Consider the following 15992-nt stretch of genomic DNA (forward strand, 5'->3'; position numbering starts at 1 on the left):
AACAGCAATGGCAGGTATTCCTGGGAATAATGCAGAGGTTGCAGGATCAATTTATCCCAAAGAGGCGGAAAGACTCTAAGGGGAGTAAGAGACACCTGTGGCTGACAAGGGAAGTCAAGGACAGCATAAAAATTAAGGAGAGGAAGTATAACATAGCAAAGAAGAGTGGGAAGACAGAGGATTGGGACTCTTTTAAAGAGCAACAAAAGTTAACTAAAAAGGCAATACGGGGAGAAAAGATGAGGTACGAGGGTAAACTAGCCAATAATATAAAGGAGGATAGCAAAAGTTTTTTTAGGTACGTGAAGAGGAAAAAAATAGTCAAGGCAAATGTGGGTCCCTTGAAGACAGAAGCAGGGGAATTTATTATGGGGAACAAAGAAATGGCAGACGAGTTAAACCGTTACTTTGGATCTGTCTTCACTGAGGAAGATACACACAATCTCCCAAATGTTCTAGGGGCCGGTGAACCTAGGGTGATGGAGGAACTGAAGGAAATCCACATTAGGCAGGAAATGGTTTTGGGTAGACTGATGGGACTGAAGGCTGATAAATCCCCAGGGCCTGATGGTCTGCATCCCAGGGTACTTAAGGAGGTGGCTCTAGAAATAGTGGACGCATTGGAGATCATTTTTCAATGTTCTATAGATTCAGGATCAGTTCCTGTGGATTGGAGGATAGCAAATGTTATCCCACTTTTTAAGAAAGGAGGGAGAGAGAAAACGGGTAATTATAGACCAGTTAGTCTGACATCAGTGGTGGGGAAGATGCTGGAGTCAATTATAAAAGACGAAATTGCTGAGCATTTGGATAGCAGTAACAGGATCGTTCCGAGTCAGCATGGATTTACGAAGGGGAATTTTTTGAGGATGTAACTAGGAAAATTGACAGGGGAGAGTCAGTAGATGTGGTGTACCTCGACTTTCAGAAAGCCTTCGACAAGGTCCCACATAGGAGATTAGTGGGCAAAATTAGAGCACATGGTATTGGGGGTAGGGTACTGACATGGATAGAAAATTGGTTGACAGACAGAAAGCAAAGAGTGGGGATAAATGGGTCCCTTTCGGAATGGCAGGCAGTGACCAGTGGGGTACCGCAAGGTTCGGTGCTGGGACCCCAGCTATTTACGATATACATTAATGACTTAGATGCAGGAATTAAAAGCACCATTAGCAAATTTGCAGATGATACTAAGCTGGGGGGTAGTGTGAATTGTGAGGAAGATGCAATAAGGCTGCAGGGTGACTTGGACAGGTTGTGTGAGTGGGCGGATACATGGCAGATGCAGTTTAATGTAGATAAGTGTGAGGTTATTCACTTTGGAAGTAAGAATAGAAAGGCAGATTATTATCTGAATGGTGTCAAGTTAGGAAGAGGGGATGTTCAACGAGATCTGGGTGTCCTAGTGCATCAGTCACTGAAAGGAAGCATGCAGTTTCAGCAGGCAGTGAAGAAAGCCAATGGAATGTTGGCCTTCATAACAAGAGGAGTTGAGTATAGGAGCAAAGAGGTCCTTCTACAGTTGTACCACCGGGCCCTGGTGAGACCGCACCTGGAGTACTGTGTGCAGTTTTGGTCTCCAAATTTGAGGAAGGATATTCTTGCTATTGAGGGCGTGCAGCGTAGGTTCACTAGGTTAATTCCCGGAATGGCGGGACTGTCGTATGTTGAAAGGCTGGAGCAATTAGGCTTGTATACACTGGAATTTAGAAGGATGAGGGGGGATCTTATTGAAACATATAAGATAATTAGGGGATTGGACACATTAGAGGCAGGAAACATGTTCCCAATGTTGGGGGAGTCCAGAACAAGGGGCCACAGTTTAAGAATAAGGGGTAGGCCATTTAGAACGGAGATGAGGAAGAACTTTTTCAGTCAGAGAGTGGTGAAGGTGTGGAATTCTCTGCCTCAGAAGGCAGTGGAGGCCATTTCGTTGAATGCTTTCAAGAGAGAGCTCTTAAGGATAGCGGAGTGAGGGGGTATGGGGAGAAGGCAGGAACGGGGTACTGATTGAGAGTGATCAGCCATGATCGCATTGAATGGCGGTGCTGGCTCGAAGAGCTGAATGGCCTACTCCTGCACCTATTGTCTATTGTCTATTGTCTATTGTCTAATTCAATGTTCACACTGTTGGGTTGTAAGCTACCAATGTGGTGCTTGTGACCTCACTCTGGCAATGGAGGAGGCCCAGGACATCAAGGTCAGTGTGGGTTGACTTGACTTGACTTGGTATGGGAAGAGGGGTTAAAATGGTCAGCAACCGGGAGATCCAGTCGGACTTGGCGGACCGAGCGCAAGTGTTCGGCGAAATGGTCTCCGAGTCCATGCTTGGTCTCGCCCATGTACAGGAGGCTACCTCAGGAACATTGGATGCAGCAGCTGTGATTAGAGGAGGTGCACATGAACCTCTGTTTCAAATGGGACTAGCTTAGATGGGGCATGTTGGTCAGCATTCACTATCCAGGCTTCGTCAGTGATCAGTGTCCACTTTGATTCGCGTAAGGAGATAGGAAGGGGAGAAGTGAAAAGGGTTCATTGTTGTGTAGGATGGAACTGCAGATGCTGGTTTATACTGAAGATAGACACAAAATGCTGGAGTAATTCAGCGGGACAGGTGTTGATTGTGATCAGTTCTCATCCTGGATCTCCCCCTCACCTCCTTCCCAGGTGCTACAGTTTTGGCCTCGGACAGAACGCCTCCAGAAGACTGGTTCTCGGACTGGCCTCTGCTTCCAAAGGGGCAGCTGAGTTTCTCGACGAAGGAGAAAGATTGCAACCCAAGGTACTGCAAGCAGGCGCTTGAAAGAGATTTACTGAGAATAAGCCCACTTTGATTGAAAGCACGAAATTTAAACATGTAACAATATCCTGGGGATGAATGAGAATTAAACTGAAAATTGCGATTTCAGTAAGAATAATTTGAAATTTCAAGACCAGCTACCAAAGTGTTTGATCAAATAACTCAAATTTAGATTGGTTGAGAGACACAGCATGGAAACAGGGCCCACGGCCCATCGAGTAGAGTCTGGTCATCGATCTCCCGTTCACACTAGTTTTATGTTATCCTCGTTTTGCATCCACTCCCTACACACAAGGGGCAATTTACCCATGAACCTACAAATTTGTGCCTTTGGTACATGTGAGGAAACCGGAGCACCCAGGGGAAACCAAAAGAGGGGTCCACAGGGAGAACGTACAAACTCCACACAGCCAGCACCCGAGGTCAGGATCGAACCTGGTTCTCTGTCGCTGTAAGGCAGCAACTTAGATTTGCATTAAGATGTTGCTGAAGTCCAGTTATTTATGGGTGGCACAGTGGCCCAGCTGGTGGAGCAGCCGCCTCACAGCGCTGGAGACCCGGATTCATTCCTGAGCTGGGATGTTGTCCATGTGGACTTTGAATGTTAACCATATAATAACCATATAACAACTACAGCACGGAAACAGGCCCATTCGGCCCTACCAGTCCATGCCGACCACTCTCTCTGACCTAGTCTCATCTACCTGCTCTCAGACCATAACCCTCCAATCCCCTCTTATCCATATACCTATCCAATTTACTCTTAAATAATAAAATCGAGCCTGCCTCCACCACTTCCACCGGAAGCCCATTCCATACAGCCACCACCCTCTGAGTAAAGAAGTTACCCCTCATGTTACCCCTAAACTTTTGTCCCTCAATTCTGAAGCTATGTCCCCTTGTTGGAATCTTCCCCACTCTCAAAGGGAAAAGCCTACCCATGTCAACTCTGTCCGTCCCTCTTAAATTTTTTAAAACCTCTATCAAGTCCCCCCTCAACCTTCTACGCTCCAAAGAATAATGACCCAACCTGTTCAACCTCTCTCTGTAGCTTAAGTGCTGAAACCCAGGCAACATTCTAGTAAATCTCCTCTGTACCCTCTCCATTTTGTCGACATCCGCCTAAGACTTGCGGGTTTGTAGATTAATCAGCTTCTGCAAATTGCACCGAGTGTGTTGGAAGTGGATGCAAAAGTGGGACAACATAGAACTACGATTTGTTCCATTGGGTTGTTTAAATTAATACTGACTAGCTAATTAAATTATTGCATCGTATGGGAGGCGCATTCCCAATCTCGTTGAACCCCTGTACAATGACAATAAAGATATATTGTATTGTATTGTATTGCATTGTAACTAGTGTGAACAAGTGATCGATGGTCACTGTGGACTCGGTGGGCCAAAGGGCCTGTTTCTATGCTGTGTCTCTAAAACTAAACTGGAACTACCTGAGGATTATCCATTGCAGACCCACGGGCTTTCTGTGCAGTGCGGAAATGTGAATGAGACAGAAATCCCACGTTTTAATACAACTGGACACCACAGAAACATCTGAATGCTAACCCATGTTTTTTTTTTAAAGAGTTTCTTAATAGAAATTAACTGATCAAGCATTTTTGGTTGCAGCAGAGACACAAATGAAAAGAAGAATAAATGACCGATTGCTTTTCTGCAGATGGTGAAATCTCTGAAGAAGGCGATGGCACCTTTCCTCAGTGACGTTACAGTTGATTGGTTCTTTCCTGTGACAACCGAGGTGCTTCCTTCTCCAATCGGAACCACCTTCCTGTTCCCTGGAGATAGATTAGTGGAATATTGCATCGTGTGTGACACCTCAAGGTATCACTCAAACCGCAAGTCAGTAAGTATGAAATCCTGCACCCTGTGTGTTTGTTACTGAATTATTTGAAGTGCCAACCCTGCACGGCTGAGATTAAATTTGCACAAGCCTTGCTGCGTGCACCAGGCACAGACGGAAGAAAGGAATAATGGAGCTTCATGTTCATAAGCTCACAAGTTGCAGGAGCAGAATTAGGCCATTTGGCCCATCAAGTCTACTCCGCCATTCAATCATGGCTGATCTGTCTTTCCCTCTCAACTGCATATGTGTGTGTATTTGGGTGCGTGTGTGTGTATAAGTAAGTGTGTGTGCGTGTGCGCACTCTTGCTGCTCTGCACAGAAACATTGGAATAAGTTATCTGCGAAAATACTGGAGAGAATTTGAAACCCACAATATTTTCATTCAGAAGCAATTGGAGAAATCTGATACTGTCACTGGGTGACCATCTATGTAAATGACTCTAGTACACACCCATTTCTCCCATTACCCCGTCCCCCTGCCTCTTCCACCTACATCCCTCCCTCTAGCTTTACATTTCACTGCTCTTCTCTCCGTATCGGCTTTGTTCTTGGGCATTCAAGTTACAGCACCAGGCCATGATTCAATCAGTGAGTTACAATTGACAAGTAACAGAAAAACAGACAAGTTTCCCCTGGCATATAACTGGATAGAGAGTAGCTGAAACAAATATTTTTCCATTAATTGATAACACTGGGCATGAGGGTAGGAAATAAAAAGTAGCAGAGATTCCAAATCATCTATGAGGAGGGTCCAGAATGTTTGGAGCTCTCGACTATGGAGACAGATTCATTGAATGTATTCAAGGCCGAGATGGACCCACATTTGGTTTGTTGTTGTCACATGTACTGAGGTACAGTGAAAATCTTTTTCTGTTGCGTTCTATCCAGTTAGCAGGAAGAATATATACCATTATAATCAAGCTGTCCACAGTGTACAGATACAGGATAAAGGGAATAATGTTTAGTGCAAGATAAATTCCAGTAAAGTTCAATTGAAGATAGTTCGAAGGTCTCCAATGAGATAGATGGCAGTTTAGGACTGCTCTCTAGTTGGTGGTAGGATGGCTCAAGTTGCCTGATGACAGCTGAGAAGAAACGGTCCCTGAATCTGGAGCTGTGCATTTTCACAATTCTATACCTGATGCCTGATGGGAGAGGGGAGAAGAGGGATTGTCCGGTGATGAGACTGGTCCTTGATCTACAAGGGAGCTTGCGCTACAAGGGACCAAAGGAGCATAGGGATAGAAATGTGTTGATGCCAAGGCTGCATCGGCCTTGATCTTGTTGAATGGTGGAGGTAACGCTATGTAACGACAAATTGAATGTATGTATAGGCTCCGAGAATGTCGGGTGGATTTTTCACACAGTCCCCGTATTGTACATGATTTTTACTTTGAATAAAGTTTAAATTGATTGAATTTTTTTTGTGAAAGTTGAATGGTGGAGCAGGATTGATGGGCTGAGTGGCCTCCTCCTGCTCCCATTTCCCATGTTCTGATCTTCTCTTGACTTGTTCGAGCATGAAGAGTGGAGGTGCAGCCTGACCTGGTCTCAGCAGTCCAGCAGCTCAGTGTTTTACCACTCGCAAGAGGAGGATCCTGAGAACTGGAGAGGGTGCCGAGACCCTGCCATGGAACCTGCCTCCGTCAACGAAGACCCTGAGACGGAAGGTAAGCCGGATGGGGTTGCGAAACTTTGAGCGGAGTTTAAATTTAGATGGGCCGACAGAACCAGTCCTCAATGAAATAGTGAGCTGCATCTGCTCCAGTGTTGCTCTCTTGATATTTGGAAAGTCAGAGAGTCATAGACAATAGACAATAGACAATAGGTGCAGGAGGAGGCCATTCGGCCCTTCGAGCCAGCACCGCCATTCAATGTGATCATAGCTGATCATTCTCAATCAGTACCCCGTTCCTGCCTTCTCCCCATACCCCCTGACTCCGCTATCCTTAAGAGCTCTATCTAGCTCTCTCTTGAATGCATTCAGAGAATTGGCCTCCACTGCCTTCTGAGGCAGAGAATTCCACAGGTTCACAACTCTCTGACTGAAAAAGTTTTTCCTCATCTCAGTTCTAAATGGCCTACCCCTTATTCTTAAACTGTGTGTGGCCCCTTGTTCTGGACTCCCCCAACTTTGGGAACATGTCTCCTGCCTCTAACGTGTCCAACCCCTTAATAATCTTATACGTTTCGATAAGATCTCCTCTCATCCTTCTAAATTCCAGTGTATACAAGCCTAGTCGCTCCAGTCTTTCAACATACGACAGTCCCACCATTCGGGGAATTAACCTAGTTAATACAGCGTGGAAACAGGCCCTTCAGCCCAACGTGCCCACATCGACCAACTTCCCCATCTACATTTGTCCCACCTGCCTGCGCTTCATCCATATCTCTCTAAACCTATCCTATCCATGAAAGTGTAATTCTGATAAATATGAAGAGATTTTACAATGTATAATCTACAATTGCTCTAAAAACACAACTTGTATTCTGACACACGTTCAGTATGTTGCCGATACCAAATGTTGACAGGTTATAGGTGTAGAATTAGGCCATTTGGCCTATCAGATCCACTCTGCCATTCAATCATGGCTGATCTCTGCCTCCTAATCCCATTTTCCTGCCTTCTCCTTGACACCCGTTTTAATCAAGAATTTGTCTATCTCTGCCTTAAACATATCCAGTGATTTGGCCTCCACAGCCCTCTGTGGCAATGAGTTCCATAGATTAACTATCCTCTGACTAAAGAAGTTCCTCCTCACTTCCTTTCTAAAAGAGCACCCTTTAATTCTGAGTTTATGACCTCTAGTCCTTGACTCCCACCAGTGGAAACATCCTTTCCACATCCACACTATCTATGCCTTTCATTATTCTGTAAGTTTCAATGAGGTCCCCCCCTCAACTTTTTTAACTCCAGCGAGTACAGGCCCAGTGCTGTCAAACGCTCATCATTTGCTAACCCACTCATTCATGGAATCATTCTTGTAAACCTCCTCTGGACCTTCTCCAGAGCCAGCACATCCTTCCTCAGATATGGGGCCCAAATTTGCTCACAGTGCTCCAAATGCGGCCTGACCAGCGCCTTGTAGAGCCGCACCACTCTGCTCCAGTTACAATTCCAGGCCAGGGATACTCCTGTCCTTCAAATTGGTCCCTACCAGGGTCGGATAATGGTTTGGATTGTAACAGATCTGTCCACCATAAAACTAAGTTACACAGCTCGCCTGGGGTTGTGATGAGCTGCTTCTACTCCAGTTTCCTGTGCTACTGAGATACCTGAAAGATTCCGTACAAGGTCCATAGACTCCATCTCAGTGGAGGGGCTTGCAGGAAATGCTGGATAGGCTGGGCAAGGGGCCTCATTGTAATATTGCACGTTGCTTCTTACTTGTGCTCAGCGTCTGTCACAGGGACTGGTAGGTTTCCCTGGATGTTCCATCTCCACTTTGAGCGATCAAGGTCCAGAGGGTGGCACTGGGAATGTTACATTTCTTCAAGGAGCTCTTGAGGGAACCCTTGAAGCATTTTCCCTGTCCTCCTGCCTTGGAATGAGGTGCTTGTTTTAAGATTCTGGCGATGGGACTTTATGGTCCATCCATTGGATCTGGTTGAGAAGGAGTTGGCAGATGACCATGCCACTGTTGCAGCCAGATTCCTCTTCTTCATTACTGCTGAAGATAAGTGTTGGATAAGGCTCAGGCATGCCTTCCGTGGGAGATAACATAGCAACACCATTGACTAATCTGAAACATAAGTGAGGGTGAATATCCCTGGAATTGTGGATCTCCAGGTATACAATAGCATGAGTCAGTTGGGAATCCCTGGAACACCAGATCCCCAGAACAGTGGATCTCCAGGTGAGGAGTTATGGCACAGGTCTCTACCACTAACACTTGACTTCACAGTTCAAGAGTTGTGGGTGTATCCTGAAGATGTGTGTATTTGTAGGTCAATTGGCCTCTGTAAATTGCCCCTAGAGTCTAGCGTGTAAGCAGGTGAATGTGAAAGTGGGATAACATAGAACGAGTGTGAATGGTTGACACTAGTAGATGCCGTGAACTCAGTGGGCCGAAGGGCCTGTTTCCATGCTGTATCTTTCAACCAATACACCCAAATTAATTTAACATTCCCATCACATAATCGTCATTATGCTGGTGGTAATCAGCTACCCGCCAAGTGTAAAAAAAGTGTAACTTAAAACGACACCATCAAACATCTTTGCCAACCCATTCATTTTCCCTGGCAACCATCAAAACCCCAGAGCTGGCATACTTTGAACCAAAATGGCGATCGGGAATAGAAGTGCAGAAGAAGTCTAACTATCTGGAATTGTCAAGGGAATGTGTTGGGAATGTTGCTCTAAATCCTATCAACGTATATATTTCAAGGTGTTCACACAATGACGGCTCCCAGAAGACGAGCCTTCAGCAGCAATTGCATTGGTAGACAGCATGCTGCAAAGAAAGTGTTCACCCCCAGCGATCCGGGGTCTGCCTTCAATAAGAACCCTCTTCGACGAGCACGGGCTCAGCAGCTGGTGGGCGGGAGCAGCCCAGAACATCTCCCTCCATCTCCAGGGGAGTTCCAGGCAAGTTTCCTTCATAGGCTTTTACTTTACTTTAGACTTCAGAGATTCAGCGCGGAAACGGGTGCTTCGGCCCACCGGGTCCATGCCGACACTAGGGACCTATTACAATTTTACTGAAGCCAATTAGTCTGAAGAAGGGTCTTGACCCGAAACGTCACCCATTCCTCCTCTCCAGAGATGCTGCCTGTCCTGTCCTGCCTGTCCCGCTGAGTTACTCCAGCATTTTGTGCCCATCTTCGGTTTAGACCAGCATCTGCAGTTCCTTCCAACCTACCAACCTGAACGTCTTTGGAGTGTGGGAGGAAACCAGAGCTCCCAGAGAAAACCCTCGTGGTTCATTAAAGGGACTGGTACACACGGCCCATCGTCTTTCAGCTGGTCAAACCCAACGCCTCATCTGTTTCCCATCCAGAAACTATAATAACACAGCAGACTGCTGCAAAACATTCCCCCCCCACCCCTCCCCCCAAGGAGTCAATTAGTGTGGTGTACCAACAGCAATTAGAGTTTTTTGTCAATTACACAAAGACATCACAGATTGCAACAATGATACTCAATGAACCTCATTTGCAAATTGCAGTCTGTTTTTTTCTTCTTGAGTACACATTAAAACGGCCTTCATTAAATGTGTCTTCATCACTTTCAAATGTCAAAAGCATGACATTTACTGTTCTACGGGATTAATAAGTCAGTCAGTAAATGCCACAGACAACTGCTTTTCTTTCGCTGTTAAAACAGGAATTAATTCTCAGGGTGAGCTGAGAGACGAACACATTATTAGTGCAACGGATCCAGGGACTTTCTTGGACAGCCAGAGTCAACACAAGCTTCGAGTTATGATTGAAATTGCATTGAATCAAATGTCATACTTGGGTACAGAACTGTGGAATTCCTATGACACTGAGCCTTGTTGATAATGGACAGGGTTTGGGGAGTTAGGAGTTAGCCACCACAGGATTCCCAGCCTCTGACCTGCTCTCGTAGTCGTGTTGTGTGTATGGCTACTCCAGTCCAGTTCCTGGGGTGCTTTACCCAGCCCACAAACTCGACTACTGGTCAGAGGCTGGGAATCCTGTGGTGAGTAACTCCCAACAACCCAACAAGCCTGTCCATCATCGCCAAAGCTCAAGACAGGAATGCGATGGAACACTCTCCACTTGCCTGGGTCAGTGCAGCTTCAACAACACTCAAGAAGCTCAACACCTTGGACGTATATCGCTTGGGCCGCTTACGCCCCAGCGGCATGAACATTGACTTCTCTAAGTTCAAGTAACACTTGCTTTCCCTCTCTCTCATCCCCCTCCCCCTTCCCAGTTCTCCGACGAGTCTTACTGTATCCGACTACATTTTATCCGAAGAATGGTCTCAACCCGAAACGTCACCCATTCCTTCTCTCCCGAGATGCTGCCTGACCCGTTGAGTTACTCCAGCATTTTGTGTCTACCTTACATTTTATCTGTTTGCTTTGTTGTTACCTTCTCCCAACTAACGATGATCTATTCTACATTTTCCTTGATTTTTATTCCCTTTGTCCTGTTTTCACACCTCACACCTCCTTATCTGTGTATCTCCCTCTCCCCTGACATCAGTGTGAAGGGTCTCAACCCGAAACGTCACCCATTCCTTCTCCCGAGAGATGCTGCCCGTCCCGCTGAGTTACTCCGGCATTTTCGCCTATCTTCGGTTTAAACTAGCATGTGCAGTTCCTTCCTATGCAAGCTCAACACCTTAACAGAACACAGCAGCCCGCTTGGTAGGCACCCCATCCTCAACTATTCACTCTGTCGCCGGTAGCAACAGTCTGTACTATCATCCAGGCAAGTGCAGAGAAGTTCATCGCAGCCTTGTCTTGAGTAGATGGTGGAACTGTTTGGGAGATGACTTCCTCGCCAACAGGCTCCCAGCCCCTGACCTGCTCTTGTAACCACTCTGTGCAAACGGTTACTCCAGTTCAGTTTCAGACTGGTGCTGGGATATAAACTTCCTCTCCTGCATTGACAATAGGACCTGTGAAAGTGGTCCTTCGCTTAAGTGTATGAGATTATGCAAAAGATAGGTGGGCATAGTTTGTTAGGGTCTTACAGCAGAACCGAGAGTCAAAGTCGTGAAAGTTTAATTGGCATATTTACCGACAACGGAACAATAAAATTCTTACGCTGCAGTGCATCCAATAGATAGTACAAACTGCTGCTACTGGCGATGGAGGGAGTGAATGGTTGTGGACGGGGTGTATATCAATTAGGCAGCAGCATAGCAAGCCGGCAAACACACTGCAAAGAAAGCCAGTGAACCAATTTTCTTCCATGTCCCAAAGCCAACTAGTCTGGGTCTGAAGAAGGGTTTTAACCCAAAACATTACCTATTCCTTTTCTCCAGAGATGCTGCCTGATCTGCTGAGTTACTCCAGCACTCTGTGTCCGTCTACACCTGTATAATATGTGGCAGGTTCAGGCAGGATGGTCTGGTACAGAAGTGTAAAAATGCACACCTCCTGATTCAGGGACAGTTTCTTCCCAGCTGTTCTCAGGCAACTGAACCATTCTATCACCAACTACAGAGCAGTCCTAACCTGCCATCTACCTCATTAGAGACCCTTGTACTATCTTTAATCAGACTTTACCGGACTTCAACTTGCACTAAACGTTATTCCCGTTATCCTGCATCTATACACGGCTTAATTGCAATCATGTACAGTTCTTTCTTTGACTTGGATAGCACGCAATATCAAAGCTTTTCACTGTACCTCGGTACACGTGGCAATCAACTAAACTAAACTGGCCCAGCTCAATAATGTGGTGCCGCACTCTGTTTACCTGCACTCTGATAAAATGGCGGCCCACATGGCGGCTCCGGCATTACCATATGCACGATGAATTTTACTGTGTGATGTTTAATTGCATATGTGGCAATAAATATCCATTGAACCGTTGCAGAGAAATGGAGCCACCTGGTGCGTGAACGTCGCTGGGTCGGGGCTCGGTGGGAAAGGCAGGCCATCCTTGCTGCATCAGAACTGCATGTCCACGAGCCAGGACTCGGAGGTGGCCCAGGGTCAGCGCGGCGTGCACCAGTCACCCGTGGCGAAGAGCGGGGCGCCTGGCGGGGAGAGCCTCACGTCCAGGTCATCGACGGAGACCACGTCCATCAGCAGCTGCACAGAGCCTGGTGAGTCATGGTCCCACACTCCAAAGACGTACAGGTTTGTGGGCTGGTAATTGGCTTGGTATAATTGTAAATTGTCCCAAGGTAGACACAAAATGCTGGAGTATTTCCAGCAACTCAGCGGGTCAGGCAGCATCTCTGGGGAGAAGGAATGGGTGATGTTTTGGGTCGCGACACTTCCTTCAGACTCAGAAGCTGTCCTGAGTGCGTGTAAGATAGTGTTAGTGTACAGGGATCGCCGGTCGGTGTGGCCAGAGGGTCTGTTTCCACGGTGTATCTCCACACTAAACTAAAAGATGGTTAAAATGAGTGGGGTGGGCAGGGATGAGGTGGGATGTATGAGGCCTGGGGTATGGGGTTGTGGCTTTAGGATGTGGTTGTGTGAGGAAGGGGTGGAAAAGGAACCATCGTTCAGGGTGGCTGATGCTGGGAGAGGTGAGTGCAAGTGTTGGGTCCTGTTGCCAAATAGACTTGATGTTCATATAACCAGGAAAATTGACAGGGGAGAGCCAGTGGATGTGGTGTACCTTGACTTTCAGAAAGCCTTTGACAAGGTTCCACATAGGAGATTAGTGGGCAAAATTAGAGCACATGGTATTGGAGGTAGGGTACTGACATGGATAGAAAATTGGTTGACAGACAGAAAGCAAAGAGTGGGGATAAATGGGTCCCTTTCAGAATGGCAGGCAGTAACTAGTAGGGTACCGCAAGGCTCGGTGTTGGGACCGCAGCTATTTACAATATATATTAATGACTTGGATGAAGGAATTAAAAGTACCATTAGCAAATTTGCAGATGATACAAAGCTGGGTGATAGTGTGAACTGTGAGGAAGATGCTATGAGGTTGCAGGGTGACTTGGACAGGTTGTGTGAGTGGGCGGATGCATGGCAGATGCAGTTTAATGTGGATAAGTGTGAGGTTATCCACTTTGGTGGTAAGAATAGGAAGGCAGAGTATTATCTGAATGATGTCAAGTTAGGAACAGGGGACGTTCAATGTGATCTGGGTGTCCTAGTGCATCAGTCACTGAAAGGAAGCATGCAGGTCCAGCAGGCAGTGAAGAAAGCCAATGGAATGTTGGCCTTCATAACAAGAGGAGTTGAGTATAGGAGCAAAGAGGTCCTTCTGCAGTTGTACAGGGCCCTAGTGAGACCGCACCTGGAATACTGTGTGCAGTTTTGGTCTCCAAATTTGAGGAAAGATATTCTTGCTATTGAGGGCGTGCAGCGTAGGTTTACTAGGTTAATTCCCGGAATGGCGGGACTATCATATGTTGAAAGACTGGAGCGACTAGGCTTGTATACACTGGAATTTAGAAGGATGAGGGGGGATCTTATCGAAACGAATAAGATTATTAAGGGGTTGGACACATTAGAGGCAGGAAACATGTTCCCAATGTTGGGGGAGTCCAGAACAAGGGGCCACAGTTTAAGAATAAGGGGTAGGCCATTTAGAACTGAGATGAGGAAAAACTTTTTCAGTCAGAGAGTTGTGAATCTGTGGAATTCTCTGCCTCAGAAGGCAGTGGAGGCCAATTCTCGGAATACATTCAAGAGAGAGCTGGATAGAGCTGTTAAGGATAGCGGAGTCAGGGAGTATGGGGAGAGGGCAGGAACGGGGTACTGATTGAGAATGATCAGCCATGATCACGTTGAATGGTGGTGCTGGCTTCCTCCTGCACCTATTGTAAAAAAAAAAACTTTTTTTAAAAAAACTGCTGGATTGTTGTGGAGATGCAGTTTAGTTTAGTTTAGTTTAGCGACACAGCACAGAAACAGGCCCTTCAGCCCACCGAGTCCATGCCGACCATCCATCCCCATTACACTAGCACACACCGCATACCAGGGACAATTTACAATTTTCTACCGAGCCAATTAACCTACAAACCTGTACGTCTTTCGAGTGTGGGAGGAAACTGGAGCACCCGGTGAAAACCAACGTGGTCACGGGAAGAATGTACAAACTTCGTAAATATAGCACCTATAGTCAGCATCGAACCTGTGTCTCTGGGGCTGTAAGGCAGCAACTCTACCGCTGCACCATTGTGTCGTCCCTGTTCACTGGTGACCTTCAGCAGTGGAGACCTACTATTTTTACTTATCAGATGGTAGCCTCTGTATTCCTGCTTATCAACCTCAATCCTCTCTCTCCATCACTCCCCATCTGGAACTATCTACCTTTTCTTTCTTTGCCTGCTTCTACCCATCACCCAGCTACCTCTGTTTCCCAATTCCACCCCTCCCCTGGCTTCATTTGCCTGTCAACCTTCACCCCTCCCTGGTCCACCTACCACCTACAGGGAAGACACAACATGCTGGAGTAACTCGGCGGGTCAGGCAGCATCTCTGGAGAACATGGGTAGGTGACGTTTCGGGTTAGGACTCTTCACTGAAGAAGGGTCCTGATCCGAAACGTCAACTGTTCATGTTCTCCAGAAATGTTGCCTGACCCGCTGAGTTACTCCAGCATTTTGTATCTTTCCTTGGCAAACCAGCGTCCGCAGTTCCATGTTTCTACTGCTTCGATCACCTACTGGCCCCTGTTTCGCTGCGCTAATTAGCATGGGTGTCTGTTGTTATGGGGAGAAGGCAGGAAATTGGGGGTCAGAGGGAAAGATTGATCAGCCATGATTGAATGGCGGGGTAGACTTGATGTGCCGAATGACCTCATTCTACGCCTATAACTTGTGAACATGAACTCTCCTCTTTCTTCTGGTGATCTCCCCTCTCCACTCTCTGTTCATAAGTTCATAGTCCATATGTTGTAGGAGCAGAAATAAACCATCAAGTCTATTCTGCCATTCAATCGTGGCCGATCTGAATGTTCTGACCCTGGCCGAACCTGTTTTGAGTCAGGGTCTCCACCCGAAACGGGTGGCGCAGTGGCGCAGCGGTAGAGTTGCTGCCTTACAGCGAATGCAGCGCCGGAGACTCAGGTTCGATCCTGACTACGGGCGTCGTCTGTACGGAGTTTGTACGTTCTCCACGTGACCTGCGTGGGTTTTCTCCGAGATCTTCGGTTTCCTCCCACACTCCAAAGACGTACAGGTATGTAGGTTAATTGACTGGGTAAATGTAAAAATTGTCCCTAGTGTGTGTAGGACTAGTGTTAATGTGCGGGGATCGCTGGGCGGCGCGGACTCAGTGGGCCGAAGGGCCTGTTTCCGTGCTGTATCTCTAAATCTAAATTTAAATCTAGAAACATCAACCGTTCCTTTCTCCCCGTAGACGCTGACTGACCTGCTGAGTTCCTCCAGCAGTTTTTTTTTTTTTGCCCCAGTTGCTAGCTGTCTGCAGTCTCTGATTCATTTTATGGCAACTCCAGGCCTACTGTTTTTAGTAATCTTTTGTTCTTGTGCCCAGAACGGCTGCACAATCAGTGGAGCAGAAACAATGGCTGGACTTTATAACCACAATAAATCAGGGATCTCCTCCAGTCCCCCTGTCTAGTAGTTGTCAGTGATGAGCGTGCTTACAGAGACATATCTCATTAAACCCATGCAGTGTACAAAACTTGCACTGAGGAACTAATTGGATTCTCTGCACGGAGTCCTTTGTTGCTGAGAACAATTGTTTGCAA

General features: G+C 46.7%; 1 protein-coding gene across 5 annotated transcripts in view; it reads left to right on the forward strand.

Moving 5' to 3' along the window:
• vwa5b1 (von Willebrand factor A domain containing 5B1) overlaps positions 1–15992 on the forward strand; it is a 158079-nt gene that overhangs the window by 86489 nt on the left and 55598 nt on the right. For 4 of the 5 annotated variants that reach the window (XM_078425176.1, XM_078425177.1, XM_078425179.1 and 1 more), the window contains exons 11-15: positions 2668–2782; positions 4476–4661; positions 6181–6331; positions 9050–9249; positions 12183–12414. In XM_078425176.1, coding sequence (XP_078281302.1) covers positions 2668–2782; positions 4476–4661; positions 6181–6331; positions 9050–9249; positions 12183–12414 — 884 coding nt within the window. The remainder of the gene's footprint in view (positions 1–2667; positions 2783–4475; positions 4662–6180; positions 6332–9049; positions 9250–12182; positions 12415–15992) is intronic. The other variant, XM_078425180.1, reaches the window with a different exon arrangement.

This window comes from Rhinoraja longicauda, chromosome 30, assembly GCF_053455715.1.
Source record: "Rhinoraja longicauda isolate Sanriku21f chromosome 30, sRhiLon1.1, whole genome shotgun sequence".
Lineage (NCBI taxonomy): Eukaryota > Metazoa > Chordata > Chondrichthyes > Rajiformes > Arhynchobatidae > Rhinoraja > Rhinoraja longicauda.